This window comes from Onychomys torridus, chromosome 13, assembly GCF_903995425.1.
Source record: "Onychomys torridus chromosome 13, mOncTor1.1, whole genome shotgun sequence".
Classification (NCBI taxonomy): Eukaryota; Metazoa; Chordata; class Mammalia; order Rodentia; family Cricetidae; genus Onychomys; species Onychomys torridus.
In genome coordinates, this window is record NC_050455.1 from 60,026,223 (window position 1) to 60,041,778 (window position 15,556).

At 36.7% G+C, this 15,556-nt stretch overlaps 1 protein-coding gene across 2 annotated transcripts in view; it reads right to left on the reverse strand.

Moving 5' to 3' along the window:
- Window positions 1-15,556, reverse strand: part of Dcc (DCC netrin 1 receptor) — a 1,150,309-nt gene that overhangs the window by 439,335 nt on the left and 695,418 nt on the right. For both annotated transcript variants that reach the window (XM_036204806.1, XM_036204805.1), the window contains exons 6-7: window positions 11,741-11,895; window positions 9,151-9,271 (exon numbers count right to left, since the gene is read on the reverse strand). In XM_036204806.1, the coding sequence (XP_036060699.1) occupies window positions 9,151-9,271; window positions 11,741-11,895 (276 nt within the window). The remainder of the gene's footprint in view (window positions 1-9,150; window positions 9,272-11,740; window positions 11,896-15,556) is intronic.

Genomic DNA, 15,556 nt, shown 5'->3' on the forward strand with positions numbered 1-15,556 from the left:
GAGCATCCTCTGTGATATTCTGAGACATATTGTGGCTTCATTAAATTACTTTTTATAAATTGTATACAAGTACCACTTTTTCATTGTTATTCTGAGGATGAAGACATTATTACATGGGCAGTTAAAATATTAATGCTGGAAGGGATGAGGAATAAGGGAATCCTTATTCACTGATGATGGGATTTCAAATATGTCCAGATACTGTGGAAATCTGTGCAGAGAATTCTCATGGAACTAAAAATATATCTTTAATGTGAGATGGCTATACCAATCTTGGGCATATATCCAAAGGGCTTGACATTCAACTCCATGTATAGTCGTATAGTTACTCAGCCATTTTCATTGTTATTCACAAGTTAGAAAATGGAAATAACCTAAATAATCTTCAACTGATGAATAGATAATGAAAATGTGGTACATGTACACTATGGACTACTATTCAACTGTAGAGACAAAAAATGGTATCATGAATTTTTCAGGTAAATGGATGGAAAGGGAAAAGATCTAATGGAGTGAGTTAACCCAGATTCAGAAAGACAACCACCACATGATATCTCTTCTGAAGCGTCTAAGTCCAAATATCCATGTGAGTACATTTCTTCAAGAAATTTCAGAAGCCAGGAAAATAAAAAGTGAGCATTGTTGGAGTAGAGTGGTGGGGATCAATAGAGAGGAAACAGCAGGCTACAAGTGACCTGACAAGGGAATGGAAAAGAAGAGAGCTAATTAAGGAGGGGAGGGGTGATAAATACAGAAGAAATAGGGTAAGATAGCAGTAAGGATACTTGGAAAGTCATAAATCATATTATTAACACAAACAATTTTAATAGAATTTTCTCATCTGGGATGACTCTGCTCCCTCCAAAAGCCAAAGACTGCCCGTGAAAACCCCAAGATGAAGCAGGAGAAGCATTCTTTTGAGCTGTTGGTCAGGGTTGTCCAGGAGACTTGCCAAAAACAGGGGTTATTACTATTTCCCTTGTTTGTAATCAGAGGTGGAAGGTAAGATCCTGTTGCTGAAGACACCATGCACATCAGCATGGGCTCAGAGGCCCCTGAGATGGAACTGAACCAAATGCCCCCTCATTGAGGACTAGTTTTCATGGTACCAGAAGATGCTATGCATGTTATAAAAGAGGAAAGCAACCAACAGTCCTACCAGTCTAGGACACTTACAAATCACAATAACCATCATGGGATGATAACCCTAAGGGCTGTATAGTGGTACACATAATTTGCTTAGAACCAACATCTCTCCATTGTATTTACAATCCATCCAACAAGAGGTAACCCATATCTGGTACTGGTATCCAAGCCAATTACCCAGGTCTAGTGAAGTCATGGATCTTTGAGGTAAATCTACAAGACTATTTCTTTAACCAGTATATTCCTAATTACATTCTAAATATTTGTCCTTATATTCACTGTAACTGTAGTCTTAAGTACTCATCAAGGAAATTTCTAATTGTAACAAATGGAAACCATTGCAGAAAACCACAACCAATCAAAATGTGGAATTGTAAAACCCAGTCTGAAGGATACACCTATTTCACAATTCCTGAACCTAAAGCTCGGGAATATTGTGGAAGAAGAGGCAGAAATATTGCAAAATACAAAGGATCAGGGAATTTGCCATGAGTTTGTGTCTCCTAGAAATGTTAGAAGCTACAAGAACAGGCTCAAACCATCATGACTGCCTAAATATAATCTGAACAAGGAATACAATAGGCATCTTAATATAGACAAAGACCTGCAGGCAACTAAGGAATGAAGAGAGCAGGAGAAATAGTCTTCCTCAGGGATGAGTGCATCAACTGGTTATCTAGTATCAAAAGGTCAGCCCTGAAAACACACATGTAAGTAACATTATACAGACTGAGCAGGTCATAGTTATGTATTTGGGTATATATACATATAGGTATGAACCAACAGTTAATTACATGAAAAAGAGACCATGGGTTTGGAAAGAAGTGAGGAGAGTTATATGCACATGCTTGAAGGAAGGAAAGGGGAAGGGGAAATGATGTAATTATATTATAGTCTTCAATAAATAATTTAAAATAAATAAGAATTATATATAGAATATTTGAGCTGTTCAATTATGTCTAATTATACATTTTATTTATTATTTAAGGTATTTTATAGTGAATAAAAGATATGTGCATATAAACACACACACACATATATATGTACATACACACACACACACACACACACACACAATACATATGAGTGTGTTATATGTAGATGCAGCTCCCTAAAAAGGAATGATTGTTTTATAAGCAAAAGACAAAAATATAATAAATATAAAGCATTTGTATTTGATGGAAAAAATCAACATTTTTCTCTTACTCTCCCAATATTTGGAGTTTTAAGAACCCAATAGGATTATAGCATTCTTTGGTGTATTTACCGCCAGAGTATGATGTGATCAATATTTATGAGTCTATCACATTTCCCAGGTTGTATGGTTTACAGTTATTACTGATCTCAACGTATTCCTATCATTTCAGAATTCATTTCTAATGTCAAAGTCTGCCATATGGCTATACCCTCTTGATTATCACAGGATTGGCTCCTTGTTTGAAGCACATGCACAATGAAGGACAAGGTGAATGACAAGCCTTTATTTGTTGAGAAGTCTCTGTCTATTTGTTAAGAACAATTGGATGAGGAAGTTATTAAAGTGATATGGGTATCTATCCTGAAAATATTTCCACCAGTAGTCCTTTTCTTTTCTTTGTATTAATTTTGCTGACTGAAGTATTAATCTACAGTTTAAGTGGGCATTGGTATTAAAATATTTGTTAATTAATGTCCTTGGAAGGTAGGAGAAGATAGTAGAATAAAGCTTTTATTTTATCTATCCCAATAAGTACCTATTTATTTTGACACTAAACAAAAAGATGAATTCAGTGGTAAATGTTTTTGTAGCAACTTATAGCCTACAAATTCCTTTAAAATAAATTTTTTAACTAAAGTTTTTGTTTTGTGTGTGTGTCTGTGTCTGTGAGAGAGTGCTTGCATGGGGATACATATATCTGCACATGTGTGATTAGGACAGGGCAGAGGACAATCCTGGTTTTACTACTCAGACACCTTCCCCTTTACTTGGACACTGGGTTTCTGACTGACCTGGAACTTCACCATGTACGCCAGTCTAGCCGGGAGCCCCAGAGATCAACCTGTCTCTGCCACAGTCCTGCCACCATCACTGGGATGGTGAATGCCCATGATTATGTATGTTTGCTTGTTTGTTTTTGTGTGTCTTCTGGGCATCGGCACTTTGTTTTCCACACTTCTGAGTCAAGTACTTTACCAACTGAGCTATCTCCTCAGCTCCTACATTATCTTTTGGAGTAAACTCCCCATTACAATTTATAACTGAGGAAATGGAGTCTTGCAAAGTTTTGACGATCACCTAAGAATCTGTTCATTGATGTGTAGGCCTTCTCAATGTTTGCAACTGTGCAGACGTAAGCCAAATAAGAGTGTAGTGATGGCATATGCACAAGTGTCTCATTTTCAATAACTACTACAGGGTCAATGACCAAATTGTGCTAAATCAATGTGCCTTTTTGGAAAACAGTTAACTTGAGTGTCTGCACTTCTCACAGCAAGAGGAGACATTGGTGGGAGGGATAGTGAGAACAAATTTTCTTTTAATTTCATTTTTACCAAGGCAGGCAAAACAGAGCATTTTAGTTATTGGAATTTATGGCCACATATGACAAAGCTAATAATTTCAGTTAATAACTCTTTTTGAAAAATTTATTCTGTATCTTCCTGATGAGAATTAATTTTTAACTATTTATGAAATATAAATCCCTAGGAATGCTGTGTTCTATGGTATGTTCACCACAATAGGAATTTATTTCATAGTGCCAAGCTGAATTTTTACTCATTTGAACTCAAATGAAAGAAAGTGGAAGAAGGAGATTGTCATTCAGCGAACAGTTTATTTTGTACTAGGGAACTGTCGGGTGACGTGCATGGAAGTTTGTCTTCCAACACATGAGTCTAGAGCATGAGAATCCTCTTCTAACTTGTGTTCCTGAGTTCTAGGATCAATGTGATCAACTACTAACTATGATTAAGCATTTATACTGCAGAGTCCCTTCTCATGTCAAGAGAGACTCAACTTAATTGGCCACCAGTGACTACCATGATAAAGGCGTGTTTTGGCTTTAGTTTTAGGCTCTTCTATATAGCTTTTTAGGTGTTATTAAACTGAAAACACTGCATTCTAATAGCTCTCTTGGTGTTTCCACTAGTTGTACATTTTTTCAATGTTTTACAAAATGTCTACAGACCTATTAGGTCAAAGCAACCTTGAGAAATATACACCACAATGGCTTGAAGTTAACATTTAGTTAAGCAGCATTCACACAGGTATAGTTCCTATCTGTTTGGTTCCCTAAATTGTTTACTATCTTGATTTGTAAGCATTCATAAAGAAAATACCAAAGGTTTCTGATTTTATGTCTTGGTGTTCATGACCAGGCAAAATATTTTTGTTAATTCCAGGCTACATGCTATACTGCCTTAATAAAATGTTTAAAATGCAGTATCATTTGGAATTGGTGACCTTTCCAAGGTGGGGACAGGTAATGGTTAAAGCTTTCATTTTTCTTAATATCTCACCAGCTTATTTCCTCTACCATAGTGAAACTCTATCTTGCTACCGACAGTTGAGAGAAAAAAATAAACCATGTGTTAGAAAATATACACTATTTTTTCTCCTTTTTTATTTATTATATTTGTGTTTTAATTTTACACATCAGCCATGGGTTCCCCTGTCCTCCCCCCTCCCGCCCCCGTCCCCACCTTCCCCCCAACCCCTCCCCTCCATTCCCATCTCCTCCAGAGCCAAGACTCCCCTGGGGATTCATTTAAACCTGGTGGATTCAGTACAGGCAGGTCCAGTCACCTACTTCCAGGCTGAGCAAAGTGTCCCTGTGTAAACCCAAGGTTCCAAATAGCCAGCTCATACACTAAGGTCAGGTCTGGGTCCCACGGCCTGGGTGCCTCCCAACAGTTCAAGCTATTCAATTGTCTTACTTATCCAGAGGGCCTGATCCAGCTGGGGGCTCCACAGCTTTTGGTTCATAATTCATGTGCTTCCATTAGTTTAGCTATTTGTTCCTGTGCTTTTCCAATCTTGGTCTCAACAATTCACACTCTTACAGTCCCTCCTCTTTCTCAATAATTGGACTCCTGGAGCTCCACCTGGGGCCTGGCCAAGGATCTCTGCATCCACTTCCATCAGTTATTGGAAGAGAGTTCCAGCACAACATTTAGGGTGTTTGGCCATCTGATCACCAGACTAGATCAGAACAGGCTTTCTCTTGACCATTGCCAGTAGTCTACAGTGGATGTATCATTGTGGATTTCTGGGGACCTCTCTAGCACTTTGCTTCTTCCTGTTCTCATGTGGTCTTCATTTATCATGCTCTGTTATTCCTTGTTTTCCCTTTCTGTTGTTGATCCGGCTGGGATCTCCTGCTCCCCTAATCTCTCTTTCCCTTGAACCTTGCCCTTCATTACTCCCACAGTGGTCCATGTAGATCTCATCCATTTCTCTTCATTGGGTGATCCCTGTGTCGTTCCTAGGGTCCCATTTTCTAGGTAGCCTCCCTGGAGTTGTGTAGCAGTCTAGTCATCTTTGTTTTACATCTAGTATCCTACTATTAACACGAGACTCCAACTCTATAGTTCTTTCTAATTTGTTTGATTTGAATAGTTTGTACAATACATTGAAATTTTTAAAAAAATGTGTTCTATTTGTGATTATATGGATTCTTCCCATGACATTTTATATGTGGTAAAATATTAGGAGTGTACCATTTCTTCCATGATAGTGTTATTCTCTTTTTATGTATCTCTATTAAACACCTTTCAGATTATATAATCCTCTGTGATATGTATACTAATAGTCCCACAACCCTCACCCCATAACTAGAAATTTACTTCCAGTGAACTACTGGGGACACTGTGAATAAATTCAATGTATCCCAGAAGGTAGAGTCATAATAAATAATTAGAAGTAACTAATACATCTATCATTTGTCCTTTTCTCTTCCCCTATTTCCTCTTTCTCCAGATCCAAAACAATGGTTAACATCTACATCCAATACCTTATATACAGAGTTCTTCAGTTAATACTTATCCACAGTCCAGTTAGTAGATGGTGACTCAGGAGACAATTACCATGATCAGCAAAACAAGGAAGATCTTAGCTCCTGCTTACCTATGTGCAACTTTGGCTATTAGTTTACAAATTTTAAACTAAAATGTTTTATTTTTATGACACTTAACACATTGGGGGGGGGCAGGATTATTTGCTAAATATTGGATTGTACCTATATTATCTTTCACTAGGAAAAAAGGCTTCTTATTAGCATCCTTTACACCCTTCCCACCCCAAAGCACTAACTGAAATGAACAGCAACATCAGAAATATAACTCTGTCATCAGTTCTGAGAAGAGACTATTAGGCACTTAAAGCTAAACTGCTTTAATTTATATGTGCCACTCTTCACATAATGTACCTATGTGTTCCTGGTATTCATTAAACTCTTAAATGTGGAAGGGCCATCCTCTGTCCATGGAAATGTGTGTGATAGGTAGAAATCATGAAGTCTGCACAATGCACCTATTTTGACAGTGTTAGCCACATACCTTTATTGACAGCGTCCTGCACTATAATGATTTTTAAAATGCTACTGATAGATCTTTATTTAGTAAAAACCATGCATAACTTTCCTCTTTTACAATACCCACATTTTCAATATTTTCTCAAAATTTGTTTTCTGTAGAGAAAAACGTATTATTAACTTCTTAATTTAATTAAGAAGATTATGTTACTGCAATACCCAAGTCACTTATAACTCAAGGGTAAAAAATCAGATCGCTACAGATAAAAGACTGGACAAACATCACGAGGTTTATATAAATGGACAGAGGGTTGAACAGGTTATTGTCTTCATTTGGAGGAGAAACAGATTGTTATGGTTGCCAAGAGTAACTGTCAGCCACAACTCTGTGGACACTCCAAAGCTGAACAGCTGTGCTGTGCAGGGCCACAATGTGCCTCAAAATGTATGTTGACCATTTATTGTTTAAATTTAAATAGAGAAGGCTATGTTCTTCACACCATGGTCAACCTCACTGCTTAATTTATATTTATAGCTGGCCTCTCCACCATCTGTACACACAGCCCACTCTGCATCTCTGAGGAATTAGAGTGACATTATTTGAAGACCAGATTAAATCGGCAGGAAAAAGCAATCCATCACTTTTCAGGGGAGTGTTAAGAGAGTCATAGTAATATTCTTCCATGTTTTGGGATTTCCGTCTTCATTTCCTATCATTTCTTCCTAATTCAATGAAAAATGTAAAAGATACCAGTCCAAAATGTCACTGACGACACTCTACACTTAGATCATAAAGATCACCCTAATCTGACTTTAGTGCAGAGCCAAATAACATTATTGGAAAGGAGGTCTATGTCCCTTTACACACTCTTATACTTCAGTGAGCCAGAATCAAAGTAGATTACTAAACAAAACCAACAGCCGATGAAAGGAGAACATTGTGGAATGTGCACAATTTGATATTTATAAAAGGCACCTTGGATGAGCAGAATTATGGGGAATTGAAAGAAAACAACTTGATTTTGTTCACAGTATCCATTGTATCAGAGAAGTCATCCTGGTGTTTGAATATCAGGTCAATCACCTGACCCTGGAATTATCTTAAAGTATTAAAGAAGCTTACCTTTGCATATATATATATATGATCAAACAACTTAAAGAACTTAAGCATAAACACAAACCACAAGCAAACTTGTAAGCACACACTTACAAACATATATATACTCTAAGGTAATCTTAATCAAAACACTAAAGTTAATAGTAAATTTATTGTTTGTACCCAAATCCTGAAGCAGTTCTGTGATCCAAAACAAGCAACAGGTGTGTATCTAATGGCACATGTGCTTTTGTAGTCCCTTGACTTTGTTTTTGACCTGTGCTTAGAGCTTCTTTAGGATCAGAGAGGGAAAAAAGATCTTGGTGTGATGGAGCAAAGCCTGGTTTTCTCAATATATGCCCTTCAAAGTCCACCATCATGGAAAATATACATGCATATACACCAGAGGGCAGTCATTTGTGTTCCTCAGAGACCTCCTCTTTAGGTAATTCAATACTAGGTCCTAACCCTAGCTTCTTGCTTAACTTCACACCTGACTGTATCTCTCTCTTTTGGAAGAGAGGACCCCTTGGTATGGGTTTTACCAAGAAAACTTCTGCCTTGATTTACCCTGGTTCTTTGTTCTTTTCAAGAGTACAAATGAAGTTTCTTCCCACTGTTGACTCTTCTTTCTCATCCTTGCATTATGAATAGCACCAGATAGCTTTCAGCTATAATATCTTTTTCATTTCTCATATTTGCCATCAGTCACAATCACCTCTCCCTTTCTCTCTCTCTCTCTCTCTCTCTCTCTCTCTCTCTCTCTCCCCAAGGGTATCTCTTTGTATTTATATTACTGGATTATCTGAAGAGAGAAAAATCCCACAAAAACATAAAGATGGACATATTTCATAACTTTCTGTGGGCAGCTGCCAGGAGGGCCCTAGGCCTCTGCTCAGTTCTAACAAGTACTAGGAGAATCTACCAACTCTTTTCTTGCAACTTACATAGATGCAAGAATGGTGTAAATATCATGCATTAGCCTTATAAGCACATGTGTGTATATGCAAACAAAACTAAATTTACACATAATACATATAATCTATATGCAGTAGTATATACTAAATGTATTTTATATTTATACAGAGTATTGGGAAAAAAAGTTGGCCTAAAAGTAGACAGACAATAATAATCTGTCTGTGGCTGTTTGAAACCAGAAGCCCTTATGTTCATAAAGTTTAGATTTCATCATAACATATATATATGTCACAGCTAGAGGAATAAGATAGACAGATCTAATAAAAATTTCTTAGAAGGGATATATCATAAATACACTTATGTATACCTTGATTATATAAATAATTTCATCCTGACTTTGAGCCACAGAGAAACGGTGTGGATGTTACAAGCAAGCCACATACAATTATGACTCTAAGTCTCATAGTTCTCACATCTTACCAGGCTTGGGGACAATCAGCTGGGCACTACTTTGGGCATTGCCAGCCTCATTTTCAGCCACACACTGATAAAATCCTTCATCTGACTTTACTACTCCAAGGATCCGTAAGTTGCTTCCTCCCTAGAAAGAAAAGGAAAAGCAGATGAGATATTTTATAAAAGGCGGAATGACTTCAAGGTAACAAAACAAACACAGAGCACAGAAGACATAAGAAAAATCATGAGGCTATCTAGCCAATATGCCCTATGCCATCTGGGAAGCATTTCACATTTCTCACACACTTTCTCACTTCATGGGTATAATTCTGCCTACTTCTGCAAGGGACGTATACTCACAAAGCTAGACATCTTCCTAGATATTTAAATGTTAAATTAAGAAATATCAATTGGGAATGCAAGAAATCAATGTCAGTATCTTATTGCTTCACTTTATAAAGGGAGCTAGATTTAGGAGATATATAGGTAAATAAACAAGAGTGAATGAAAGAAATCTACTCCTCTTTGCAAACTCTAAATAGCAAAATATCTAGGTAAAATCATTTCTGGAAATGTTATCCCAAAGAAGAGTTTAAAAATCCTTTGACATAATCCTTGGGTTGCTTGAAGTGGAGCCTGTCGTGTATATTTTTATACTCTGATTGTTTTTGTCCCTAGTTGAAAATTTTCACCTTCAGCAATTCATTGTGGAAACACAGTAAAGTTAACTCCTTTTGTGCAGAAATTGAACCACAATCTCTTTCAAGGATGGATGATAAAGTGATCTAGAGATAGTATTTAATTATACAAACTCGGTTTATCTTCAATATTAGTGCAAGAATTAGTTCAGTAAGTGAGACATGTTAAATCACTTTCCCTAAAGTCATTAGGAGATAAATATTACCTCACAGGGAATTCTTAATTGTTTTTAGTGTCTTGTAGTCAATTTTCAACTGATGTAAAATTCTTAGATAAAGCTGGCTAACTTCTAATTAACAATTCTCTTCTAAGTTACTATCCAAGCTCAGCACTGCATGTGTAACACGCAATGGCTCCCAGATTTCTGCAGCTGTTCAGGAAATATTTTTAAGCACATTTTGATGTGAATAGGGCATATAACATACATTTTCTTCTACCTAAAGAAAAGAAGCATTTAAATAGCTTGGCTGTAATGAGTCATGCTGTGAGAAAGATTATTCAAACTGTACAAAAAATAAATGTTGCATTTTATCATGTGTCCTTAAGGGCACTCAACAATTTCCTTTTCATGCAAGTAGCATATATTTTAGGCACATGGACCACTTTTCAAGCTGCCCAATGGCAGGTCATTTTTAATTCAGTGGTAGTGAAAAAAGCATTGCATTTAAAATAATGGATTGGGGTGGTATTCAAAAGTTAAATGCTGCCCTGTCTTACTCTTACCCAACCAATTAAACAAATGAAAATAAAAGTGAAAGTGGAAAATGGTGACAAAAGTGTTAAAGGTATGGTTTACAGATTTTTTTTTTTTGTTAGAAATATAGTGTGACAAAAATGCATACATCTAAGAGATCATGGGAGTTACAGAGAGCTGTCTGATTGTGAAGGAGTCATTTACCAACAAGGGCATGTAATGCCACAGGGGGAGACTGTGCTGGCCTCATTGGATGACCATACTCTGGTTCCATCTGCCTGGGAGACTTGGCTTTGTGATGGCTTTTCTTTGACAAGGTCACATTTGTCTCAAACACAAAAGCTCCCAAGGCCATCTTCTTTAGTCATACAGTTCTTTTATAGTTGAAAAGTGGTTTTTATAGTTCTTATATATTCATATGCCTGGAATCAGAACCTTTGAAGTTAGCCTACACCTAGCAGAGTTTGCATAGTGCTTTTTCAAATGAGCAAAGATTCTGCTAGTAATGGAGAAAACCATGAATACAGCACCTATATCCTATGATCTCCCACAGGGATACTGAATATAAACTAGAGTTTATGGGGCTGTAAGAGCCATGGTTTATAGTCTCTTCTATTTCCAACACAGAAAATATAATTACAAAACAATACAGACTATAGGTATTCCTGGCTATTGCCAAAAGGTGGTACACTTTGTCCAAGCTGAACAGATAAAATAATCATAGACCTCCACTCTAGGACTAAGATTTTAACTTCTAGCCCATGAAATGACAATGAGAATATTTGAGTCTCAAGTCCCTCACTTGCCTTCTCTTCTACTCCGTATTCCCTACCTCATTCTCTCCCTTCCCCTCCTTTCCTTCCTTCCTTCCTTCCTTCCTTCCTTCCTTCCTTCCTTCCTTCCTTCCTTCCTTCCTTCCTTCCTTCCTTCCTTCCTATCTTCCTTCCTTCCTTCCTTCCTTCCTATCTTCCTTCCTTCCTTCCTTCCTCCCTCCCTCCCTCCCTCTCTCCCTCATTTCTTCTTTCTTTCTTTTCTTTTTTAAAATAAACATGATGGATTAACTGTCTAGAATTCCAAGTCTACAAATTATTTGCTGTCCCTAAACAATTCCTATAAGATATCAGAAATTAGTGCACCTCATTTTTCAGAAGAGAAAAATTAGTGGAAAAATAGCAAATAATGATAGGGGTTGCAAAACTAATATGAAAAGGAGATAATTACCACTATCTGAAAATAATCACTAGGAATGACCACATCTCCATTCTTCATCCAATTCACAGTGGGCACAGGCTTCCCAGAAACTGCACATTCAAACTCAATATCCATGCTTTCATAGGCATAGAGGTTGGAAGGGTGATTTAAAAACCATGGTGGAACTGCAAAGACAGAAAACAATAAGTGAGTGGAGATAGGGGTGCACGTGCTGTGGTCTCACTGATTTAAAAATACTGTTCTGTAATTTGTGTCACTCCCCAACTCTTAGCTGACTAAACAGGAACCAGTGGAAGATTTATATACCCCTCTCCATTGCAGTTAACAATGTTTTACTGTATATATTTTTCCCCAAAGCTGTTTGTTTTTCTAGTATGATAGAAAAACAAACAGCTTTGGGGAAAAATATATATGCAATAAACATTTTGAATACTCAAATGTTTGCATCCATTTGACCTGGAAGGTAGATAATGCTAAGGAAACTGTATGTTAGGAAAGAACATTAAGTTTATATGTCCCAGACAATTCAGATCGTGAGATCAGGCAAACCTGTAATGGTAAGTTTCATTAAGAGTTACTTATTTATAGAGACCCTCTAGTGAAAATAACCTAGTTAGGTTCTTAACACATTTAACAACTATGCACTATACTACATCACTACACTATATATTATTATTTTCGGAGTATAGCATGTCAACTTAATTACCATATTAATAGATGTTCTATAATGGAAATTGGCTTTTGAAAGAAAACTACAACAGACCGCACCTTAGCTAAAGATGCTTTCCAGATCAGTTCCTCAAAACCAAAAGAAAAATGGGGAGCATTAAGGTTTAATATGACTTGAATATTCATATAGTCTGAGAAAGAACACAAAATTCAGTGCATACCAGTCACAGTCTTAGTTTACATAGGAAATGTGCATCTTCAGCAGTTATTTTCCAAGTTAGTCTGTGTTTTTGTCAATATTTTACTATGTTCAGTGATCAGTGAGTGTTAGCTTTCATACATTTGAGTAACTACACATTTACCTTTTTCTAGCCAGGATTAGCAAGCTTTCCTAAGATGTCACAGTAAGTATTTAAGCCGTCTTTGTTATTCACCAAGCACCAGAGCATTGGGGAGAAACAATATAAACATCACGGTTTTCATCTTGGTTTCTTCCATCTTTCTTGATTTAGTCTTGATTTGTAGCTAAATATTTGAACCTCCAGGACTAAACTCATTTTAATTTCTTTAATCATTCACTGGGGCAATTGACTTAGATGACTGGACTCAGAATCATGAATATTCATGGAGTAAAGTCATGCAAAAAAAAGTCTCAGAGCTGTTCTAAACACAGTATACAGGACTAAATTATGTATTTAATATTGATAATATTATTAGCATAATGATGACTTTTTTCTGATTCTTTTGCCAGGTTCACTGACAATGTACCAAAAGACATCTAAAATATTTATGAGTGCCTCTGAGGAAATATATATGACTTGAATCTTTACAACTCTGTCCTTAGTTTTACAACATATTTGCATCTGGTGATTATTTACTAAGCAACAGCCAGTATTTACTGGGAAAAGACCAAGTAGAATTTATTAGTCCATTCTCTTTATATTTAGTATTTGCACCATAGTTCTCTGAGGCATGATGTATTATCCTTATTTTTTAAAACAAAAATGTTACACTACAAGGTATTTACATAACTTTCTTCAAAATTATACTCCTTGTAAATTAAGTGCCAGACAGTCTGCGGCCTTGTTCACATTCTCAACTACTTTGCTGTAACTGCCTTTTGCCACCTAAAATTCTGCTGGAAAAGTAACTCAGAAACATTTCTATCATCTCAGAAAGGATGCATATAAGCACTGATAGCTATTTAGAACTAATAGCATGTGTCTACACACTCCAGCCTTTCAGTTTATCTGTCCTAGGATAAGGGAAACTCCCTTAATTTACATATTCAAGCTGCGACCTTTCATCAGTCTTTGGAAATATATGAGGGTTTTCGAGGTTTGAAAAACTGAGTCACATTTAATAGTAAATTTTCAAGGTAATTAACTACTTTGAAACAAATATTTCAATAATATGTGTCTATATACATATATGTGCAACTAGATAGGGAGAAGATAAAGAAAGAACTCAATGGAGTACAGCTGAATAGAACAACCTAAAAATTTACAAGTTGGAATAGGAAGGGTCACAGATATAGAAAAGGAAGAAAGAAGGACACAAAATTTAAATAGTTCCAGAAGAAAACATAGAGTCTAGTTCCATCAATTTGCCTGCAAATTTCATGTCATTGTTTTTCTCTGCTGAGTAGTACTCCATTGTGTATATGTACATTTTCTTAATCCATTCTTCAGTTGAGGGGCATGTAGGTTGTTTCTACATTCTGGCTATTATGAATAATGCTGCTATGAACATAGTTGAGCATGTATCCTTGTGGTATGATTGAGCATTCCTTGGGAATATGCCCAAGAGTGGTATAGCTGGGTCTTGAGGTAGATTGATTCCCAATTTTCTGAGATACCACCATACTGATTCCCAAAGTAGCTGTACCAGTTTGTATTCCCATCAAAATTGGAGGAGTATTCCCTTGCTCCATATCCTCTCCAACATAAACTGTCTGCAGTGCTTTTGATCTTAGCCATTCTGACAGGTGTAAGATGGTATCTCAGAGTCATTTTGATTTGCAGCTCCCTGATAATTAAAGATGCTGAGTAGTTCCTTAAATGTCCTTTGGTCATTGGAAATTCCTCCTTTGAGGATTCTCTATTTAGCTCTATAGCCCATTTTTAATTGGATTGTTTGCTATTTTGATGTCTAGTTTCTTGACTTCTTTATATATTTTGGAGATCAGCCCTCCGTCAGATGAGGGGTTGGTGAAAATCTTTTCCCATTCTGTAGGCTGTTATTTTTTATATTCTGTGTCCTTTGACTTAGTGACAAACATGGTATGTACCCACTCATAAGTGGATACTAGATATAAAGCAAAGGGTAACTAGGCAACAACCATAACTCCAGAGAAGCTAACTAACAAAGAAAACCCAAAGTGGGATGCATGGACTGCCCTGGGAAGGAAAATTAGATGAGATCTCCATGAGTAAACTGGAGCTGAGAGGTGGGCAATGGAGGGTAGGGGATAGGGAATGAGAACATAAAGGAACAGGATGGTTGAACTGGAACAGGAAGGGCGGGGGAAAGCAATGAAAGAGATACCATGATAGAGGGAGATATCATGGGGATAGAGAGAACCTGGTGCTGGGGAAGTTGCCAGGAATCCCCAAGGATGACCTCAGACTGGATTACTAGCAATAGTTGAGAAAGTGCCTGAACTGTATTGGCCTCTTCCTGGTGTACTCACCAACCCCAACTCTCTTTCAAATTACAGCCTCTTAAACAATGTTGTTGTTGTTTTTTTAAATTGTTTTGGCATAAATGAACAGTAAACACATCACTCCAGTGAACGACTAACATGAATCATAAAAGGCAGTTTTTATTATGGAATAATAAATATCCACATGAGTGGATAAGAGTGGTGATCATTTGGTATTGGATATCCAATTGGTGTGTTCCTCCCTGGGGAAGGCTACTATTCCCACTTTCAGCATTTCTTAGTGTTCTGTAGAGGCCTTGTACTCTTTATACATCCAAAAACAAATACAAGAAACATTATACAGACTAAGCAGGTTGTATTTAAGAATTTATATTTATATACATGTATGCATACAATGAATGAAAAAAGAGGCTATGGGTTTGAAAGAGATGAAAGAGGGATAAATGGGAGGGTTTGAAGGAGGAAAAGCAATGAGGAAATGACATAATTGC